The sequence below is a fragment of the Gambusia affinis genome, linkage group LG18, assembly GCF_019740435.1.
Source record: "Gambusia affinis linkage group LG18, SWU_Gaff_1.0, whole genome shotgun sequence".
Lineage (NCBI taxonomy): Eukaryota > Metazoa > Chordata > Actinopteri > Cyprinodontiformes > Poeciliidae > Gambusia > Gambusia affinis.
In genome coordinates this window covers 18,460,541-18,481,482 of record NC_057885.1, presented here as the reverse complement: position 1 = coordinate 18,481,482, position 20,942 = coordinate 18,460,541, and the positions used below count along the sequence as shown (strand labels likewise).

Genomic DNA, 20,942 nt, shown 5'->3' with positions numbered 1-20,942 from the left:
TATTGTAAAAATCAGTTTTTATTGTGACATAAGGAAAGCAATTTTAAGTTAGATTATTTTTTGAATAATTATAACGTCTGGGGGACAAGATTAGTGTCTAATTATTGTGATTTTTAACTTTAAAATTATTTCTTGGAATTCATTCTTATGTAAACTGATTCTTGCACAGCTGTCTTATAAAGTTGGAAGGAATTAAGGGACGTCTTTTAATCCTAAGGCAACTTTTTGACACATTGAAGTAGACATGCAGTTCATTACTTCTTAGCAAAGTTTAAATCTTCCTTTAACCTCTCTGACTCTCACAGGGACCAATCAGAGGAGAACGAGCAAACACAAATCTTCCCCTCAGATGAAGAGCAGAGACGAAGGACTTCTGCAAATGTTGGCAGCTAATCCAAAAAGCTAACAGCACATGATAGATCAGATAGATAGTTCAGTCTACTAAAGGAATTTAGCTTCACATAATTTCATCCAGACGCGGAGAGTGGGGATATTTTCATTTATTTTCCCCTGCTCTGCGTCCAACTTATCCTCCCTTCTGTCGACCTCCTGATCCTCTGCTCTCCCTCTAGCCCCATTAGTTATCCGCCGATGGCTCATTAAGTATTAAACAGCAGGAAAAAGGGGAGGATGGACGAGCCGAGTTTATAAGGTTTCTGTCAAGCCTGCGATAATAAATGGACGCTGGGGATGAAAGCGGAAAAGTTATGGTTAGAAGAAGAAAAAGTGGCCAGTTTGTCCTTTGAAGTAACAGATAAGCACAAACAACAGGATAAAATACATTCTAATAAATTATTTTACATGGAAAACGTCAGAAGTAAATGAAATCTCTGCACACCAGGCATGTTTAAAAGTTTCATCAAGTGATTCTGAAGCCCTGAAATGACACTGCAGAAGATTATTTGGGTTAGTGAGGGTGTCAAATGTTGTTAAAGTATGTTGAATAATGCTGCCATCTACTGGCCATATACAACAATTCCCCTAAGCAACTCTTTTTGATGGATGAACCACCAACTTCCTTCTTATCTGTATTTTTGTCCCTTCTTGGCTGCCATTTGTTTTCTCTGCCTGCTTCAGGGAAAGACTTCAGACACGGCTGCACAGCTTATCAATACAACCTTTAGAAAACCTCTGTCTTAAGCTTTTGAAATATTGTGCACATATTAAACAAATATGTAGCTAGCAATGGTCAACAGCACACATTTTATATATATCCTGTACGCATAAATGATTAAACTATTAAATTTATGAAACCTATCAATTATTCTGTTTCTCTGTAAATTCGATTATTGCATAAAACCAGAGGTATGTAGTAACTGGTTACATTTAATTAAGTTTTTTGGGGAAAACAGTTATTTCTACCTTTTATTTTTACTTGGGTTATATTGTTATTAAGTAGCACTACTCTGACCTAAATAAAATGTCTGTATTGCTCCACAAAACATCTGACCGTGGATGAAATAAACTTCAATTATGTTTGCTTTTTTTCTATCTAATGTTTTCCCTCCACACAATTTTCCATTAAACCCTGAAATGCTGTAATAAGGATCTTTTGTGCCTTACCATCCTTGAAATGGGTGTCGATGTCATTTTTTTATCATCTGTAAATCAGAATTAGGGGAAGTGAACACTCAGTGTGTGTGATTTTGACTTTTGAATTTAATTACCGGAATAAGTGAACTTTTTGATGATGTTTAAATTTACTGAAATACACCTGTAGTCAGAGACATAGATTTCACTTGTTGGTCTCCAAAATATCAATAAAAAAGCATTCCAATAGGAATGTCGTGTTATTTGTTTTGTCACTTTGATATATGAATCATTGAGGCACAAAAAATGTCCCAAACTGACGAATGTTGTGTCTATAACTGTCAACATAGCAAAGACCCAATTTTACATTAGAGCTTATAGAAACGTTCCTACCAACAGTTTCTCATAAGTAGATAATGTGGTCCCTATTTCTTGCAAATATTGGAGTAAAAATAAGTGAAAAAGCAACAAAACTCCAAAGATAAATTCCTAAATATCACCAGAAGGTCTGGAGAATTACTAACGTTTAAACGACTTTTTCGTTTAAACTTCTTGCACAGAACTGTATCTTGCAGCATATCAAATGGTCTGGTCTGATTTGATATGATTTCTTTGTGTTTGTGTCTCTGCAGACTCACTGATGTTGGGGACAGAGGTGGACCTGCAGCAGGTGGAGAACAGCGTTTTCGCCATGGAGACGGTGTTAAAGGCGTGGCTTCAGGAGCAGGGGGGAGAGAGGGAGCACCTCCACCTGCTGCTGCCCGGGTCCTCTGACAACCCGCTTCCAGGTCCGACTCAATGACCAGCACTCAGAACCGCACAAACTCAAACGTTAAACAAACTCAGTGAAATGTTCTGTCCCACCTGTGCAGTTTGTGTCAAGTGTGACATGCTGGAGCGTCTGATAAGCCCCGCCCTCATCCCCATGACCCCCAGCCTGGGCGTTAAGACAGAGAGCGTTCGAGACTTCCTGCCGGCGGTCAGGGGCCCCGGAAATCAAAGCCCGACTCCTCAGAGGCTGAGAGTGATCAAGTAAGTGAAGGAGAGAAAAACAACAAACTCTGAGCCTCAGGATCTTCAATGCAGACTTCATATTGGTGCTTGAAGTCCTTGAAAGTGCTTGAATTTTGGAAAGTGCTTAATATTCACACTGCACAGTTTCGTAATAAAGTGCAATCTAATATTTGTTTAAAAACTTAAACTGGGAAATGTTATTTACTTTTGAAATCGAATATTTTCAAACACCTAATAAAGACAGATTTTTTTTTCTCACTGTCTGAATTTAAATCAGGCCAAACTTTTCTTGTTTTGGGTGAGTTATAATTATCAAAATTATTTCTATTTGCTAAATGCCAGAAAACATAGCAAGACAGTTTTTGTAACTTTCTTTGTATACCGTGTTTTAACATTTAATTTGAGCAGGAAGGTCATGATTTCTTGACTAAATGACTTATTGACTTGCAATAAAGGTTGACTTTCTTTCACTAAACATTATTGAAATTTCAAAGCATAAAATTTTGTTACATTTTAGTTTATCTTGTCCCTATCTTAAGTTAATAATAGCAATAAATTATGTCATGTAATAGTAAATTTAAACTGTATTTTATAATTAATTTGTATTGGCTTATCTCCAAAGTGTGGGGCTGGAAAAGTTTGAAAACTCATGGAAAGTGCTTCAGTTTTACTGTGGGAAAAGTGTACAAACCCTGGAAATACATTTTACTTTCTGTGGATTCTTCTTTTTAATTTCATCCCCCCAAAAACACAACATGAATGTCCTCTTTCCTCCTGTTTCTGCCATGTCCACTCTTCCTAATTTTGTGTCTGGCTTGATGAAACAGAGGAAGAGAGGAAACACCCGAGCCCTTTGCCGTCCGTGTGATGAAACCTCGCTCCAGTCAAATCTCTATGAATGCTTTCTTTCTGACTGCATGGAGCAGTGGAATATTTCTTAGATGAAGCTCTCATCATGTTAGAGGACGCTTTGTTCTGCTCTCATGTTTGAAGCGTCTCAGAACGAGTGAAGCCAAGTGGAAACACTTCACAGGGGCTAAAAGACATTTTCTGGACTGAGTTGTTTATGTCCTCCATGTGCTTTACATCCTTTTGTTCACGTTCTCCTACTTCTGGAAGTGGGAGAACACAAGAATGCGTTAACAGCCGAGACTGAAAACCATGAGATGTTTTTGTGAAGTTTTGATTTTGTGTTTTCTTTAAAAGCAAACACAAAATGAAACACGGGTCCTTGAGAAAGTAATTCTAATTTTTCACATTTTGTCCCATTAAAGCCACTAAATTCATTGCTTTCTAGTTAGATTTTATGTGATGGATCAATACAACTGTGTGTATAATTGTGAAGTGGAATTAATTTCCTATTTCATTCTTAATTTAGGTTTTCAGCAAAAAATTTTCTTTATTATTCCTTCATTTAACTTTGATTGGCTACAAACTATTTTCTGCTTCTTAATGCAATGAAATCAAGTTGTTGCAATTTTATGTTGTTTATGTAAGAAGTGAAAAGTTATTTATTTATGATCTGCTTCCGACCCCCAAATGGAAGTGAGTTTACTTAAGTGGTTATCTCTAAGATTCTTTTTCCCTAAAAAGTTTCTCAATATTTTCAAAAAAATCCTAATTGCCTTTCATTTTATCTTAAAAGTGACAAAAAAAAGAGTATAATATGATTTCTTTCTTTACTTCATGTAACTAATAATTATGACATACTTGTTATATTAAGGGCATTGTAAATAAAATGTATTATTATTATTGTTATTATTACTTGTAATTATTTTATATTTTTAATAAGACTTAGTTATGCTCAGATTTAATCCAAATTCAAGAATTGGATCCGAAAGCTCTAATATTTTATATTAAAAAGCAGCAAACTTTTACTTTCAAATCTAACTGAACCAATTTGTACTGTATTTAAATTGTTAGTTTTGGATTTAAAATCAAATATTTTTCCTTTATTTTCTTTTGTTTCTCATATTTATGAGTATTTACTATACTGCTGGTTTGCGTACAACCGAACAACAGATACTTGACTGGTGTTCAAGAGGTGATGTCATCGACTCCTGTAAACACACAAACACACACTCGCACACAAACAGCACCACAAACTGATGCACACTTCTTCTAAGTCAAACACACCTTTGTGCTTTCACAGCAGAAAGTAGAAACCGAGTTGTTTGGAGTGACGTAGGCCTGTTTCCATCAGTTATCCTGATTTGCATGGCGTTTGCATTTTTTGTGGAAGTGCAGTTACGACATGTAAGTGTGTCTGTGTTCAGGAAAAAGTGTTTTACATAAATGAGTCAGTTAACCTACAGTTAAGGAAGTTCTCAGAAGAAATGAAAACTTTACGCAGTGAAGGACCTCACCTCTGCAGTGATGACGGTTCACATCAGGAGTATTTTTAGCAACATTTAATCACCAAACATTTCCGAATAAAGGATATTGATGAATATTGCAGCCATTCAAGGTTCCACTACTGATTCTGGAGCATTTACTGCATGTTTTCCCTTCATCTGTCCCAGCACATTTCCTATCTAACTTCTATGAATAAAGGCCACTAGTACTATAAAAAACAAAAACTTCATATTTCCTTCAATCTTTTATGCTTATAATCCCAACTAAGACTGTGTGTTTTGAAGGGTCCTGCATGCAGACGGAGTGTGTGAGAGTGTGCTGTACGGGCTGCCGCTGGTGATCCGGCCCACCACCTGCTGGCAGCTGGACTGGGACGAGATGGAGACCAACAACAGCCTTTTTCATGCACTCTGCCAGACACTGCGGGTGTGTAAACGATCTAACACTATTCTCCCACTGATGGCAGCGAAATGTATCCAGCTGTGCAGAACAAAACTATTAACGCTGTTGTTGCTCTCAGCCAAAGGTTGAATTACTTAGAGACTATTAGTTTGAACATTAATAAAGTATTTTTTAATTTGAATTACACCTAGAATTAGTGTACATTTAGCTATGATGCCAATTCGAGCCACCAGGCACTTAAGGAATGAAACAACGCTCAGTCTAATTGGTGCTGCCATTTGTCAAACATGACCTACAAACTTAGCCAAAATATATGTTTTTAAACAAACTTTGATTTTTTTCATCATTACAGTGTTTTAAATACTGCAAATTTCTCTTTTTTGTAATATAAAATCGGTTTACAAATCGAATTTCAACATGTGATTTTGAACAGCACTTGGTTTTCATCTTACAGTGTTTCGAATGCAGCTAAATACTGAAACATTTATTCACTGTACTGTGCAAGAAACTTTCATTCCCTGTCTCACAACATGTACTTCTGTAATTGATTACTTTTACAAAATTTTATATATAATCAAAATCCATGTAGAGAATTTACCATTGCTACAATTAAACCTAAATTTGAGATACAGATATCTCAAATTTAGATTTATATATTTTGGATCTCAAATTACATATAGATATAGATCTATAAGTATAGATATAGATCTAAATCCATATCTATATATATACATATATATATAGACCTTGGTACAGGTCTTAAAGTTCATTCAAAAAAGTCTTAGAAAGTCTTACATTTGAGTTGGTGAAACCTGCAATCATCTTGGTTCTGTTTCGTATTTATTCATTGTGTTCCGTTTGGTCAGCATGGTTTTGGTGGTGGAAATTTTCCCATGGAGGCAATTGTTGCTGAGTTTCTTTCATTTTTCTGAATCATGATTATTTGAGCTCAGCTAAGGGAAGTGAGGCCTCTCATGCTTAAGACTTTGCTCCAGGTTCCTTTGTGACCTTGTCGCTTTTGTCAGTACATTTTGAAGTCATTTTTGTTCCCCAGCCATTTCAGAGAGCTTTGCCACTGTTCTCACTGGGGGTCATTAAAATCCTTAGAAATGGCTTCGTAGTCCTTTCCAGACTCTGTTATATTAATGATTTTGTTTCTTACGTCGGCCAGCAAGGCGAAATGTGCTGCAAACACAATAAAACATGCAACAGGAAAATGCTTCAATCACAGGAAATAGTAACAAAATAGAAAATTTTCCAAATAGCAACAGGAAGTATTAAAAGCTGCAAACTTCCTCCACAAAATGAAAGTGCTCCAGACCACTAGAGGGAGTGTGGAGTAAGTTAACTAAATAAATATGCTGCTGTTGCATAATATTGTAAAAAGACAGCATGTTCGATAAAGACATGAAGCATGGTGTGCCTTTTCTTTCTTCCCCTACGAACTTTATACTGGTCATATATGACTTGGTGATCTACGCCACCTAGTGGTCTGGAGGACTTAAATCTTGTGCAGCAACTTTTGCAAAGTTTTATAGTTTTGTTTTTGCTATTTGCGGCATTTTCATCACCAAAATTAAAATTTCACAAATAATTAATTGTTTAGCATGAATCCATTTGACACATGGTGCACCAATTCTCCATATTTTTTTGCCCCACACTAAAATCCGATTTCTAATGCAGTATTTCCTTCGTCCATCTTCAGAATCAAGACTTGTTCCTGCTGCTGAGGGTGGAACCTGATAAGAAATCCCCAGCCGGAGGTTCAGGTCTGTGTCTTAAAGACAAACACACAGTTTATTACTTCATATCTTCACAACATCTTATCGTACCTGTTACAGGTGTATATTCCCACTACATCCTCCAGCCGTCTCCATCTCTTTCCCTCCTCCTGAAGCCCGTCGCCTCCAGAGAGCTGCTGCTGCCTTGCTCACTGCCCGTCTCAAATCAGGACCCCTCTCCTAATGCCATGCAGAGCATACAGGTTCAATAACATCTGTTTAATGGAAGTTGCACTGGATAAAACGTATTTGTTGATTTTGTAGATTTTATAAAAGCTGACAAAAATGATGCCCTTCTTCTTGTTCTGCAATGCTGAAAAATTTTCTATTATTATTGAAAAGATTATTTTTTAATTAAGTACATGAAAATAGTCAACAAAAATCTGTACTCTTCCTTCACACACACTTCATAGCAACATATTCAAAGACTAAAGAGTTTAAAACTGAATGTAAAACTTCCCAGTTTATCAATACTTTTAATAGGTATTTATCTGGTAAGATTTTCACAGCTTACATGCAAAAGTGAATAAAATGTGAATCTTTTCGATTTATATATGCATTTGTCCTCTAATTTAGAACTTATTCATTCCAGTAGGGCTAATGAGCTGTGATGAAGGAAAATATTCTTCCTTTAATAATCATATCATGTATAAATTAAATGTTTATTTATCTTGTATGTCACTTTGTGGCTGTTGAAGACACTTTATAAATAATTTTTACTTTAAGAAATATGTAAATTTTATTGGAATTTGTGTTTATAGCTTTATAAAACTTATTATTTAGGTTAGACTAAGCCCACAGTTTCTAAATATACATACAGGCACATTTTAAAAGGATTTTGTTTTGGTTCCTGTAATGTTTTTGTGTTTTCTGTGCGTCTCAGGGTTGCCTCTCTCAGCTGGATGAGGACTTTGTGTTGAACCCTCTCCTACTGAGCAGCAACCTGTACCAGCACCTCCGGAGCAGAGCGCTCCTCTCACAGCCGCGATACCCGTACAGGTCGGCCGCCTCATCTGCTCCCGCAATAAAATCCACCTTAAACGTACACTGAGAGTGAGAAAGGGGCGAGAAATGACAACATGAGGGGTTTATCATGCATCTCTTTCTCTTTACTTCAGGCTTCAGTCGGCAGCCGCCCACAGAGAGCAGCAGCAGGCGGCAGAAAGCAGCAGAAACGCAGGCGGCCGACAGCAGCGGCAGGTAAAGGCCAACAGCTGCTCCTCATGGAAATAATAGAGCAATGGAAATGTTGGCGCCGAGGTTCCAGAGCCATTACACATAAAAACTAGGACAGTTTATATTTAGCCTCTTTTAGGATTACTTCCTCCTCACTTCTTTAGTTCCTTAGTGACCCACTAGAGGGCGGTGCAGAGTTCATACAGACAAGACAAAATAAAGTCCATATAAACAGTAAAACATAAAAGTTTCTTTGTGTTCTGGTTTGGGTAGTCAAGTACTGCAAACTATTTTTATTCTTTAATTTTGACCTTTGAGCTCGGATGTTGTCAGACCTAAAGAGTAACATTTAGCATAATCAAGTTGAATAAAATGCAAATTAATTTCCTAATGTTGTTTTTATTTATATTGTTAAATAAAGATGAAGCTATTTACAGCCACCAAATAAAAACAAAAGAAACTCCACAGGTTGACTTATTTTTAAATCCACTGAACTAAAACCAGTAGATACAGACTGGGGTTAATACAGTTTCATATTCCCCACTTCACATTCATTTACTTATTCTACTTAGTTATTTTGTTAATTTCAATTTTTTATTATTCATTTAATAAATTTTTTATTTATTGGATTTATTTATTTTTTGTATTTTTTTCATTATGTGGTTTAGTTAATTTAATGCATTTTTTATTTTACTTATTTATTTTTTTTACTCATATATTTTTTTTAATCCACTTACTGATTTTATCAATTTATTTATTAATCTATTAGTACATTATTTATTTTGTCCCTGAGATCCAAAGTATAACTTATCTTCTTTTTAAGATAAATGAAACATGCTAAACGGTAAAACATTGGTATTTAATCTTTATTTTTGCATTAAAAGTATAAAATGGCCCCAAAGTTAAAACTCTAGAAACTGTTCTGCTGTGATGATGCATGCGTTTGGACTAGAAGTCACGCTCGGTTCTAAATCTTAAACATTAAGACAGAAAGTCCTGTTGAGTCAAACTAATTCTCTTTGAATCATTCTTTTATTGTATTTCAGTATTTCCAAAGTGACTCATAACCGCCAATAAAGCACAGTGACAGAGCAAGCCTGTGGTCAGAGTATTTGAAAAGCAAGATTACTTAAAATAAAAACAGACTTACAACAAAAGTGATACGTCTCAGATTTAAAAATACAATTTCTTAGAAAAAAACTTTCTATTTATTTATTGTCGTATTTCCGGTGAACAGTTTCAACGGCCAGCTCATGGTTTTGTGGCGACAGCAACCCGGTGATGTCGTAGATATCACCATGCTTCGACTCCTACACCGTCTTTCACACCGTTAATTGTTTATTCAAACTAAACCCATTTTCCAAACGGCCTCCTGCTTGAGAACTCACACATCAAGCTGCCATTTTATTTCGTTTTGTCTGCAGAGGCCGACGGCGGCCCCGCAGTATCATCGCCGCAGGCCGTGTGACTCATCATGGCCGATAAGCTGCTGACATGCAAATAGTTCGCTTCAGCGCAAGACAGTGTTCAGGGCTCTGTTTTTTATTCGTCTTCGTCCTATTTTTATTTCTTAAATTAGTTTAGAATCTGCTTAACCTTGTTTTTGCTTTACACTATAAGAATAAGACATTTACTTTGCAAAAATAAAGATTTAAAGTTTGAGAACTATAACATTTCAGTTCTAAAAAAAAAACAAAAAAACTACCAATCTAAAAACAAATCGCTTTTATTCAAAGGAGATGAGCTGTTTTGAAATGCTTTTCTAACAAACCAGGAATCTGTCTCGACAGACACTGAACTGATTGACATACAAGAATTATTCCCACACATTTTTAGAATTTCTTTTTAAACTCTATATTTTTACCCAATTTTTAACCCAAAATTGGATGGAAGGATTTTTTGCTAAATATTTTAAGCTCAGTCAGGCACCAGTAACATCCACTGGTTGATCGTAGGTGTGAAAAAAATTTCCATTGCAGTTTTGAATCAAGTTTGATACGGCCAAAAAAAACGCAACTCATCCTAGCACAAAAACTTGAGTTTTTTCAAAATGACTCTGCTTTATTTTCAAACCGCCTAATTGCAAAATGTTATGGTCAATGGGAACACAGCTAGTGAAAACGAGGAGAAAATGTTCCCTCAAGAACGGCCTTCAGACTCCTTCAGGCTTTTTCTCACCGACGTTGTTATCAATAACTCTGTCACAATAACGAGTTTTTCTGGACAATAAATTGTCCCAGAAGTTATTGCAATAAACAATAATATTGTAGTTTTGAGACCATTTTTAAGTGGTATAATGGTAATAATGCACAAACAGATTCTCAAAGATCAATAAACTTTAAATTCTAATGACTATTTAACTGAAACTGGAAGACATTTTAAATATCCAAAATAAACAAACAAAACAAAAGAAACAACAAATAAAATTAATTCTGAAGTTTCTGTAAATAAAATTGTCCTTCAAAATAAAAGGGCCAGTTGAGACCAAAGCAACAGCCTGACAACTTTGTCATCCAGTTTTTGGTAGAAAAATGATAAATCATGCAAATGGAAATTATTGAGCTTGTTTTCGATTATTACGACAGACTTGGTTCTAACATCCACGATCTAAAACTCAACTCAGCTTAATTCAGTCCAACAACACTTTACCATTCACAGCTACAAATTAGATAAATATGTGTGTAAAATGCATCAAAAATGTGTTTCTTGGTTTTGAGGTTTCCTCTGCATACATGGACACAATGTGTGTGTTGTTTCACTTCAGCCTCCAAACCGCCAGCTTGGACCCAGCAGCCGGGTCAGGGCCACCGTGGCTCCGCTGCCCTCCGCCTCCTCCGGCTCCTCCTCCCTGCTGGGACCCCCTCCGGCGAAGGCCTCCCGCCCCGCGCTGCACTTCCTCAGCAGCGGTCGCCGGGCCCCGGCCCCTCCGCTGCAGGAGGAAGACAGTGATGACTGTTTGATTTTACAGTAAGAACAATGAATGGTGAGTGGAAGAAAGGAGTCAGAGAGAAAGGGAGAGGTGAGCGCTGCGCTGCGCTGCAGAGGGGTTTCCCTGCATTAGCAGCAAACCTTAGTCAGCACAAATACACCCTCATTTGGCTAATTGGGCTGGTTGTAAAACATACGAGCACCCACATGGCTCTTAAAGTATTTAAAGACGTTGTTAAGAAAAAATAAAAAATGCTTTCATTTGAAGCTTTAGTGCCTTGGAAATTTATTCATGGCCTTTGAATTAGTGGAAACCACAAACGCTTGGTGTGTTTTATTGGGATTTAAGGTTACAGAGCAGAACTGTGAAGAGGGAAGGAAAATGATATGTGGTTGTCATTATTTTTCTTAAACGGTGAAAATCTGAAAAGTGCGGCGTGCATTTAAATCCACCCAACCATCCAAGCAAAACCCTCAAGCCACATTATGCTTTAAACCTTCAAATTGTTGTTTGTGATATAACTCAAGCTCTGACTTTGGGTGGAAAGCCCCAGTGAACATCAATTGTCAGGTCTGGGCTTTGACTAGGTCATCTTAACATATAAATGATCCAAACCAAGTCCTGTAACAGGCGTTTTGGGACAAGGATGCTGCTTTGTTTGTTTTTATTTTGTTTGTTTTACGCTCTCAAACTGGACTGTAGTTACTAATGAGGTGACATTTAAAGACAGCTGGTTTTATTTGCGGATTTCAGAGTAAAGGTGGCAAGTACCTGAATTACACACTACTTCTGAAAACTTGCAACATGACAAAAAGTGAAAAAGTTAGAGAGGGTTTTTATTCTTTTGTGCCAGATTTGCGACTGCTTAAAGTCTACAGCAATCAGAACATCTTTAGTAGGAACTGAATTGAACTTGTCAGAGGGTGAGCTGGTCCCACGTGCAGAATGCTGAGGCAGCACATTTCAAAACTGCAAACCTACAAAGAGTGAAAAACATGAGATGAAGGGAAGCAGCAGGACAACGAAGGCTTCCTTCAGTAATGAGGAGGAAGAAAGAACAAAAGTTTCCTCATGTAGGCAGATTAAAGCTTCTAGATGTATATAAAAAAAATCACTTCCTGCTTTTAATTTAAGACCCCCTAAAAGATGAGAGTAAACACATCAGACACACCATGTATGTACAGTGATGTGTGCATGAAGCCCCATAGACAAAAACACACACAAGTGCGCGTTTCTTTTCATTTTGGCCCTTGAACCCCTAGTTTGAACACAGCGTCTCTGTTATAAAGCAGCAGACAGAGGGGCCTCTCTACTGGGCCCCTCCCGCTCCAGGGGGGCCACAGCCTGCAAGCAGAACCAAGTAAGTGATTAAAATCTCCAGCATGAGACTTCTGTGAAGCGGCGAACGTAGAAAAGGAAAATTTCCGTGGTGCTTTTGGCCGGGCGGTAACTTTAAGTCGATGAAGTGGCTTCGTTTACGTTTGCTCTCATTTAGTCGATGAATCACGCTCTTACGCAGATTCCACTCGGTTGAACACACGTCTGTCGTCACTCGTCTTAATTTATTCCTCTTCAGGAAGCTGCATCATCCTCACACACAGACACTCACACAGAGTTAATCAGGATCCCGCCATTCCGCCCCCTGCTGAACCTTGCAGCACCAATGAGTGACTTGCATGACACCGCAGCTCCTCTGCGTTCACAAACCCAAACCACAACGAAACGTTTTGTTCCCAGAGGCCTAACGTTCGGACCTTAGCAACTTTCCGCTGACGTTTCACCCTCCTTGTTTTCTGCGGTGTCTTTTCTCTCTTTACCTTAAAAAGCGGAGAAGTTGAGTCAGCGTGTGCAGATTTCATAAATTGGTTCGGGCAGAACAACAGCAAGCCCCTCTGTCCGGGTTGAGGGTTAAAAGGTCAGAGCTGGAGGTCCTTCTGTTTGATCCTAACGCTGTCAGACACACTTCACATTTAAATAAAATCAGAGGACAAAAGTGTGCTTGTTTCTGTTTCAGAAGCTGTGGCAGGCGTTCATGTTGTTCTTCTGTTACATTTTGACTCGTTAATGTTGCAGTTCAGTGTTTGCTTTGAGTTTAATTGGTTTCTTTTGTGTGATTTTAATGGTTCATCCATGTAGAAAACGAACAGTTCATCTTTTTACTCAGTTCTCTCTGCTGTGTGTCTTCACTGTGTTCTATATTTCTTATCTCTGTAGCATTTGGGTTACTAAATAAAAGCAACATTTGTTGGGAACTTTATCAGCGTAAAATCTCTGTGACATTAAGTGACTGGTTAGAAGGTCAAAGGTTAGAGCATTTGACCTCCTAACCTTTAACCACCCACTGACTTCTTAACATTCAGCAACATCAAACTCAAGATCCTGATGGCAGTGAACGTTACTCCCAGTACCATACTGCCACCACCATTATAGTTCACCAGTTACACCAGTTAGTGCAGCAGATAATTTCATATTTCAGCAAAATCTTTCCTATGTGAATAGAAGAACTTAACGTGGCACAGATGTTTCCAGGTGCTGGACTTTCTTTTTTTTAATAAGCGTTGGTCATTAACAGTTCACGTTGGCGGCCATTTTTCAAGATGATCGTCAAGGAGGATTTATTTTTGCACTACAACTGCCAGCAATTACCACAGATGAGTACCCTTAGTGTCAAATCATACATAATTAGACCCAGAAAAATTATATATTTACTGATAACTTTTACATTTTCACAATGGCCACCGTGGCTGTCATGGAGAATTCATTTTTGCACTACAATTGCCAATTAGATGAACACTAAGCTGCTAAATACATTTAAAAATCTGCATTTTTAAAATGTATTTAGAATTTAAACTGCTAAACTCACAAACAAATGGCAGAAGCTAATGCTAAACCAATAACACACAAATATTAGCAGAAGCTAATGCTAAGTTGATAACAAACGCATGCTATTTGATTCCAACCTACATTTTTAACGGCCGTTTGTCTCCTAACATAATCAAGAGGCTCAATATTTTTTGCTAAAAATTAATTGCATTCAAAAAGATACAGCAGCTGAATCTACCCAGAATTTTTCATACATCGAGACGAGGATATATTATCTGCTCTAGTTTTGTACATCTGTGTATTTCATGATTCTCCGATAATCTTTTTAAATCATTCCCGAAACTCCTTTTACTAAGAAAAACATTATTTTTCTCCAACTAGTTTCCACTGTGATCAACAAAAATAACTTTCTGCATTCACACCGTCTAAAAGAATGGTTCTTTTAACTCATCTATATCTGTTCTGGGATAATATTAGTTCTGCGACTTCCTGCTTTATTCTTAATGTTCCATTTCCTTTTTTGCAACAATCTGCAGCAGCGGCAGAATTATGTTTTAGCTTCTCTCTGTCTCTGTCGCTTTCCTGCAATTGTCCACACATCTAGGCCACAGGAATCGGACAAGCATTCAAGAGTCACAATTCAAACTTGGGGAACAAGAAAAAAAAGATAATAATCCTATCTCTTACCAGCAAAGCTGAGCAAGAAGAGGAAGTTCATCTCTGGGAGGGAGGAAGTGAAGAGGTGAAGTCAGAACCTTGCAGGGACCAAACAAGAATTGTTTGAAAGAAATGAGAAACATTTTTCAAGTCTGAATTGTCTAAAAAAAATCCTAATTCTTCTTTAATTTTTTTTCTTATACCCAAAACTAACACATAGTTCAAGCTCCAAAACAATCAATTTTATGTTTTTGCACTGCAAAAGTTGTAAATGTTGCAGAAGTTGTAAATGAGTAGACTTTTGCAGATAAAATCACTTTACTGAAAACAAAAGACTCAAATAATCCTCTTCCTCCTGACGACTCACTTTTGTGCTTAAAACCTTGTAGTTTACACACACAGACACACACAAACGCACACGCACGCCCACAGACACCACACACACACGTGCCTTTATTTTTAGGTCAGCAGAGCGATGACATGCATGAAGACCCGTCATTTCCTTCAGGTAGTTCTGAGAAAGATCTAAGGAGAAATGAGTAAGATTCTCTTTCAGACTCATGACTGTATTGGGGCTAGCCCACGCTAAAAGCTAAAAATAAACCAGGGTGGTCTTCACGCTCAGAGGGGAGGAAGCCGTACAGTTTCGGGTGTTTCTGAACGTAGAACGCACAGATCCCTATCAGGTGTTCAAAAGTGAAAGGGGTTCTTGCTTTGCCTTACCGCAGAGTTGAAACAGAAGGAGGAAATACATCCTAGCTTTAGCTAAATGTTTGTTTTATGTGCAGAAGTGCAGCTGACAGCTGTCGAAGTTCCTCAACACGAGAAGGAAGTCCTTCCTCAGAAGCTTGTCTGAAGCTTTGGATCTGAAAAACCTGCGTAAGGAGCAAGAGTTTACTTCAGGCTGGAAAGGAAATGTCTTCAAGAATAAATCATTTTGACTTTACTCCTTCCCTCTGGTTAAATGTCTGCATAATTCTGCCTGGATCTTTGCAGAATCATTTAAATTGTTGGATTGTCTAGTGTGGATGGACGTTTGGTTTTTTAGTCAACAATGTTACACAAAAGCAAACATTGTCTGCCTCACAGGGAAGCACACACACACACACACACACACACACACACACACACACCAAGCACTGATCCAGAAATTCTTTAATCTAGAAGAGAAACAAAGCAAAACAGATATTAATAAAAAAGTATTTGTACCACTAACAGATTATTTTGCTTATAAAATGCTAAAATGTCTTGTTATAAGTAAAGTCTGCCAGTGGAACCAGAACTTTTATCAGTATTAAGAAATTATTTTCTTAAACAAACTGAAATATCTTACTGAAAAGTTACTTGTAAGTTATTTTTGTCTTATTTCAAGTGTACTAAAAAGTTGACCAAAAATACTAAAGATTTTGCAGTGAAAGCTTTACATTCCATGATCAAACTCCACGTTTAATGTGTTCAGTTTACACGTAACACTGATTTTAGATGAGTTCTTACATTTGTTTTTGGGTTTTTTTTGTGGGCTCTAGTGTCCCTTATATGACAGTAGGCTGACAGGAAAGGGGGAAGGACAGGGGGGAAGACATGCGGCAAATGTCGGCCAGGTCCGGGAATCGAACCCGCGACGGCCACGTCGAGGCCTCCAAATGTGGGTGGCACTGTCCCCTACGCCACCACAGCACGCCCCAGATGGACTCTTACATGTGTGTCTTGTAAAAGAAACGTCTCCGCCACACCTTACCACTGTTGATGCGAGTAGCGGCCATATTGAAACACAAAGTCCAGCTAACTCTGTTTCCCACTGGGAAACCCGACTTCTGCAAGCGTTCCAGTTGATTTTTCCAACTGAGAAGTCAGAATTTCCCAGTTCCAAGTACAACTGGAACGCAGTGTAAAACTGGGACAGCTGGTTGGAAAGCCTCAAATTTACTAACTTAAACAAACTTCTTGTCAGTTTGGTGGAATCGCTCCATCTTTGCACATGGATGCAGTTTCTCAGAGGCGTCTGTTTTGGAGCAGCAGCTGTTTTTCTTGGTCACCAATGATGTTAAACGTCCACTATATTTCAAGGTGACGAAATGAGACATAAACAACCCACATGCTGCTGGCATTTATTTTGTTTTTCTTCATCACTGTGACTCCACCACTCCTGGTGAGCTGCAGCATCTTAGCCATAAAAAACAAATATCTACTTGCAGAACGTCAAGAGCTGAACGTCCTCCAACACCGCAAACATGGATAATGCAAAGACGTTCGTATTTCAGCTCTAATTGTAACCAATTTTCAGCGGTTTACACCCCAAACACAGATTGAAACTGGTTTTGGAATGGATGAAGGATCAATATTTAGAAATCATACAATTTAAGTAAATGTTACCAGTTCTCCTGAGAAGCTAATCTTGTTGGGGTGTTATGGAAACCTGAGCGGACGAGACAAAAAGTTCAAACTTGTTCACTATCACATCACTTTTTAAATGTTAAAGCAGAATGAAGGATATGTTCCAGACTAGACTGAATGAATTTTACCGTTTTACTGAATTAAATTTGGTAAAGCCTTCTTTTATATCTTGAAATTGTCTTATTTTTCTGTCGTGGAACCTTTAAATTAACCTGATTTTTGTATTCTTGAGTCTGAAAAAAAAATTTCTGTTTCATCCTGAGAAATAAAGCCAATCACACCTACACTAGTTCAGAGTGCAGCGCTTTGTGCTTTATGGTGGGTTAACGGGGCAGAGGTCACTTTTCACTGAATGACTCATGACTGGCTGACATGATCTGAAAGGCACCTGATTCTCAGTTCACCAGGAAATCCTCTGAATGAAGCAAAGATCAAACTGTTTAGCTTCACTTCCGGACAGGTTCTGCAGCAGAGACAGGAAGGAAGAGCGCATCACATTAGAAGAACCATCTGTACCGTGGAAAACGGCGATGGCAGCAGTCGTCTTTGAAGCTGCGTAGCAACATGCACCTCTTAATCTGGAGGGTTTACTGACAGACTTTTTGCTCTTCTTCCCTCTTTAACTGCCCTTATTTTTTACAATTTAACCAAAATTAAGCATTGGTCTATTTGTCTTAGCAAGTTAAAGCTTAATAAAATAGTAAGAATTAAAAGAAATTTTTTAAAGTCTTTCAGTCCAGACTAAGGTCACTCATGGTGTTTGTCTTCAAACAACTTGTCTCTCAGATGGCATAAAGGGAGTTTATAGATCATGTTTTCCCCCTCTGATTGCTTGTTGTCATTTCACCAAAGTCCACCTCTGATTGGCTGACCAGTCCCTCTTGATGGCTCATTTCCCTCCGCTGCTGACATGCTGCACTGTGGTCAAAGACACACTGCAAAAACAGTCTAGTAGTGCAAATATCTTAGTACACTTCAAATGGGGCAAAACTAACATACAAGTAGCTTTTCATCAAAACTATTAGACTGTTTTAAGTCAGTAGTTCCTTAAAAAGTACTTGTTCCATTGGAAAATTATTTCTCTTAAAACATGAAAAACGTCTTGCTATGAGCAAACGTCACAATCTTCCAGTAGGGATTTGTGATTGATTTATTTAGCACAGCTGATCTGGAGACGAGTTTAGATCAGTTTTTCCCCTGAACATCGAGGATTTCACTCTGACAAGACAAGTCAAACTAAGAGAGCTTCAACACGGAGAGAAGCTTCCAGATAACAAAAAGCATCGGCCCGGCGTTTCTGCTCCTATTTTGGTTTTTACAGGGCTGGTGTTTCAGTTCAGGTTTCCAGCTCTCAACCACAAAACAAAGAAATTAAAAAAAAATGAAGTCTTTATCCACCACACATCCAACTTTCCTGTAATTTAGTCAACAACACAGACATGCAGCTTTAGGACATTGTGAATATTCTTCCTTAGCACTGACACTCATAACGGTATCGCTGTTATGCTAACAGCAGTTTTACAACCTTTAGGTGTGAATTAAGAGATGCACAAAGCAAATGAGTTATTTCTAGTCAAATTATAAGTGCTTCATCATCAAATTAATGGCTGAACTTTAATTTCTGGAGCAACGCTTGTGCATTATTCAGAAAGTGGCTGTCAGACAGAAGCAGTAGAAGTTTCCCTGCCTCTTGTCGTTGCACCGACTCTTCTCTTTCTGCTAATCCAACATGACCTTTAAAGAAAAGCTGCAAAGTGAGAGACAGCGTCTGAAATATTAAAGGTTAGAGGCTGTTTGTGTGGATGTTGACACCGCCGTTAAAACAGCCTCGCCCACACATCATGATCTTGTCTTTTACTGCAGAGGCAGTCCACACTTTAAAAAAATAAAAAATAAAAATGGACGAGCTAAATTATCAAGGCCTTCCTCTTAATTTGATTCCTCTCTAAGAACAGTGTGAACCAGCTGAAGTTGATCTGAAACTGTTAAGTGGGTTGTTGTTTTTTTTTTCTTTTTTTATCTGAGCTTGCATAAAATTATCACATCAATAACTCAAGAATTAAAAAAAAAGATGTGGCTGGATTTGCTCAACATATTTTCACTTACACACTTCAGCACAAAAGGCTTATTTTCACACCTAGATGTGCCTAAATTCAGCTCATGTGCGAAGTGAGCCGAACTGCTTGGCGCAAGTTTAAAAGGTCAGACGAGTTGAGAAGAAGTTTGTGCAAAAGGCAGAGGAGGGGATCGTTGCAAAGGCGATGTGAGCTTTAGACGGTGAGGCCCTAGTCAGTTAATATGAGACAAAATGAAACTGAGAAGTATTGAATGCCAAAAGTGGTGGAGATCTCAGAAATAAATAAGCCAATAAATTAGTTTTTGACGTCAGATTTATAGCAAAAGTATTCTGCATATTCCAGCCATTTTATAGCACAATCAAATAGAGCTGGGCAATAAATCAATAACAAATTATACCCCGATAGACACGTGATCAATATCAACAGATAACACGTGGTAGAATATTTAGTATTCAGTATGTAGTACACTCACTGAACCCTGGTGCAGAACCGCACGGCCTTCTGGGAGATGTAGGCAGAGGAAAGGCTTTAGTTGCTCAACCACTTAAGGCAGCGCTTCTCCAATCCAGTCCTCAGGCCCCCCTGCTCTGCATGCTTTAGATGTGCCTCTACTCCAGAGCAGCTGATTCAAATGATTGCATGACCATCAGGTGCTGCAGAAGCCTGTTAATCACCACAATATTCCATCCAGGTGAGTGGCAGCAGGGAAACACCTGAAGCATGCCAGGCAGGAGGGCGTGAGGACCAGAATTGAGAAACACTGTCTTAAAGCAAGCTAAGAAAGACTCACTCTTTGGTAACCTAGCAACTTACTCATTCTTTGGTTACTTAGCAACAACCTGCTGAGTGGCGCAGCAGCAGTTTAAGGTTTTGTCACTATGCCTCATAATTGCTTAAAGATAATCAAAAGAGTGAAAACAGTGACTGAAGCAGGAAAAGGTCATGTCACCAGTTTGGCGGTATTTCAGATATTCAAAACAATAAACTAATCAATAATTATTGATATCGACTGATATGAAACACTTATGTTTGAGCCATATCGTCCAACCCTCCAGTCATGTAACAATCGTGTGTTACCGTCGGTTGTTATGAAAAGGCTTTGTACATCAAACACAACTTAAAAGAAGTTTGACTTTGTAATTTAATGTCTTGAAATTGGGCCTCTGTCTCTTTAAGAAGCTCCTTTTGTTAGAATGAATAAAGTCCCTCGTGCTTGTGGTTACGTAACTCCTTCAACTGATCAGTAAGTGGCAAGAAATGATGTTGTTTTATTGAATAATTACATCGGCTGAAACCATTTTCTAAAAATTTCTGTTCATTTTTCTTTTAAATGGCCGAAGCAGCAGGTTCAGTTTGTTCTTTGTTATTTAACAAGTCTGAACAAGAACAGAAAACTGATCAGTTTCCAGGTCACATTTCTTCCTCTGTTGCCTAAAAATCTAAATTTGTAAAAAAGAAAATAAAATAAAGTAATAATACAATCTATATTTAAATTCATAGAACATTTGGTGGCACATAGTCCAGAAATATATCAAAAATTAGATTTGTTCTGTTCTTTAAGTCTCCACATCCTCTTAGTTCAATCAGGGTTTTAAGCTCTGGATCCATTTGATTTGTTTACTTATTTTTACAACTAAAATAAAGTTACCAAAACCCACAAACTGTCCTTTAAATAATCTGCGTTTAGTGTCAAATAATCCAGTCCAGATTTGACAAATCCCAAGTGTTACTGCTTTTAAAAATGAACCGAACTGTAAATATTTGAGGTAAATTATTTGTGCTCAAGCGTGCAGAACTTTACAA

At 37.8% G+C, this 20,942-nt stretch overlaps 1 protein-coding gene and 1 long non-coding RNA gene across 8 annotated transcripts in view; one reads left to right on the top strand and one right to left on the bottom strand.

Annotated features, from left to right (window-relative positions):
• The window catches only part of LOC122820181 (meiosis 1 associated protein), a 42,331-nt gene extending 26,788 nt beyond the window's left edge, over positions 1-15,543 (top strand). For 6 of the 7 annotated variants that reach the window (XM_044097395.1, XM_044097394.1, XM_044097391.1 and 3 more), the window contains exons 5-12: positions 2,163-2,318; positions 2,403-2,562; positions 5,184-5,325; positions 7,007-7,070; positions 7,143-7,285; positions 7,966-8,081; positions 8,201-8,282; positions 11,023-13,422. In XM_044097395.1, the coding sequence (XP_043953330.1) occupies positions 2,163-2,318; positions 2,403-2,562; positions 5,184-5,325; positions 7,007-7,070; positions 7,143-7,285; positions 7,966-8,081; positions 8,201-8,282; positions 11,023-11,229 (1,070 nt within the window). In that variant the 3' untranslated portion in view covers positions 11,230-13,422. Of the gene's footprint in view, positions 1-2,162; positions 2,319-2,402; positions 2,563-5,183; positions 5,326-7,006; positions 7,071-7,142; positions 7,286-7,965; positions 8,082-8,200; positions 8,283-11,022; positions 13,423-15,455 lie in introns of those variants that run through there. The other variant, XM_044097392.1, reaches the window with a different exon arrangement.
• On the bottom strand, positions 10,760-20,015 carry LOC122820184. The gene is made up of 3 exons (XR_006368740.1): positions 19,612-20,015; positions 14,698-15,542; positions 10,760-11,187 (listed from the first exon to the last, which is right to left on the bottom strand). It is a non-coding gene; the product is annotated as an uncharacterized LOC122820184 (long non-coding RNA).
• Positions 20,016-20,942: the final 927 nt, after the last annotated feature.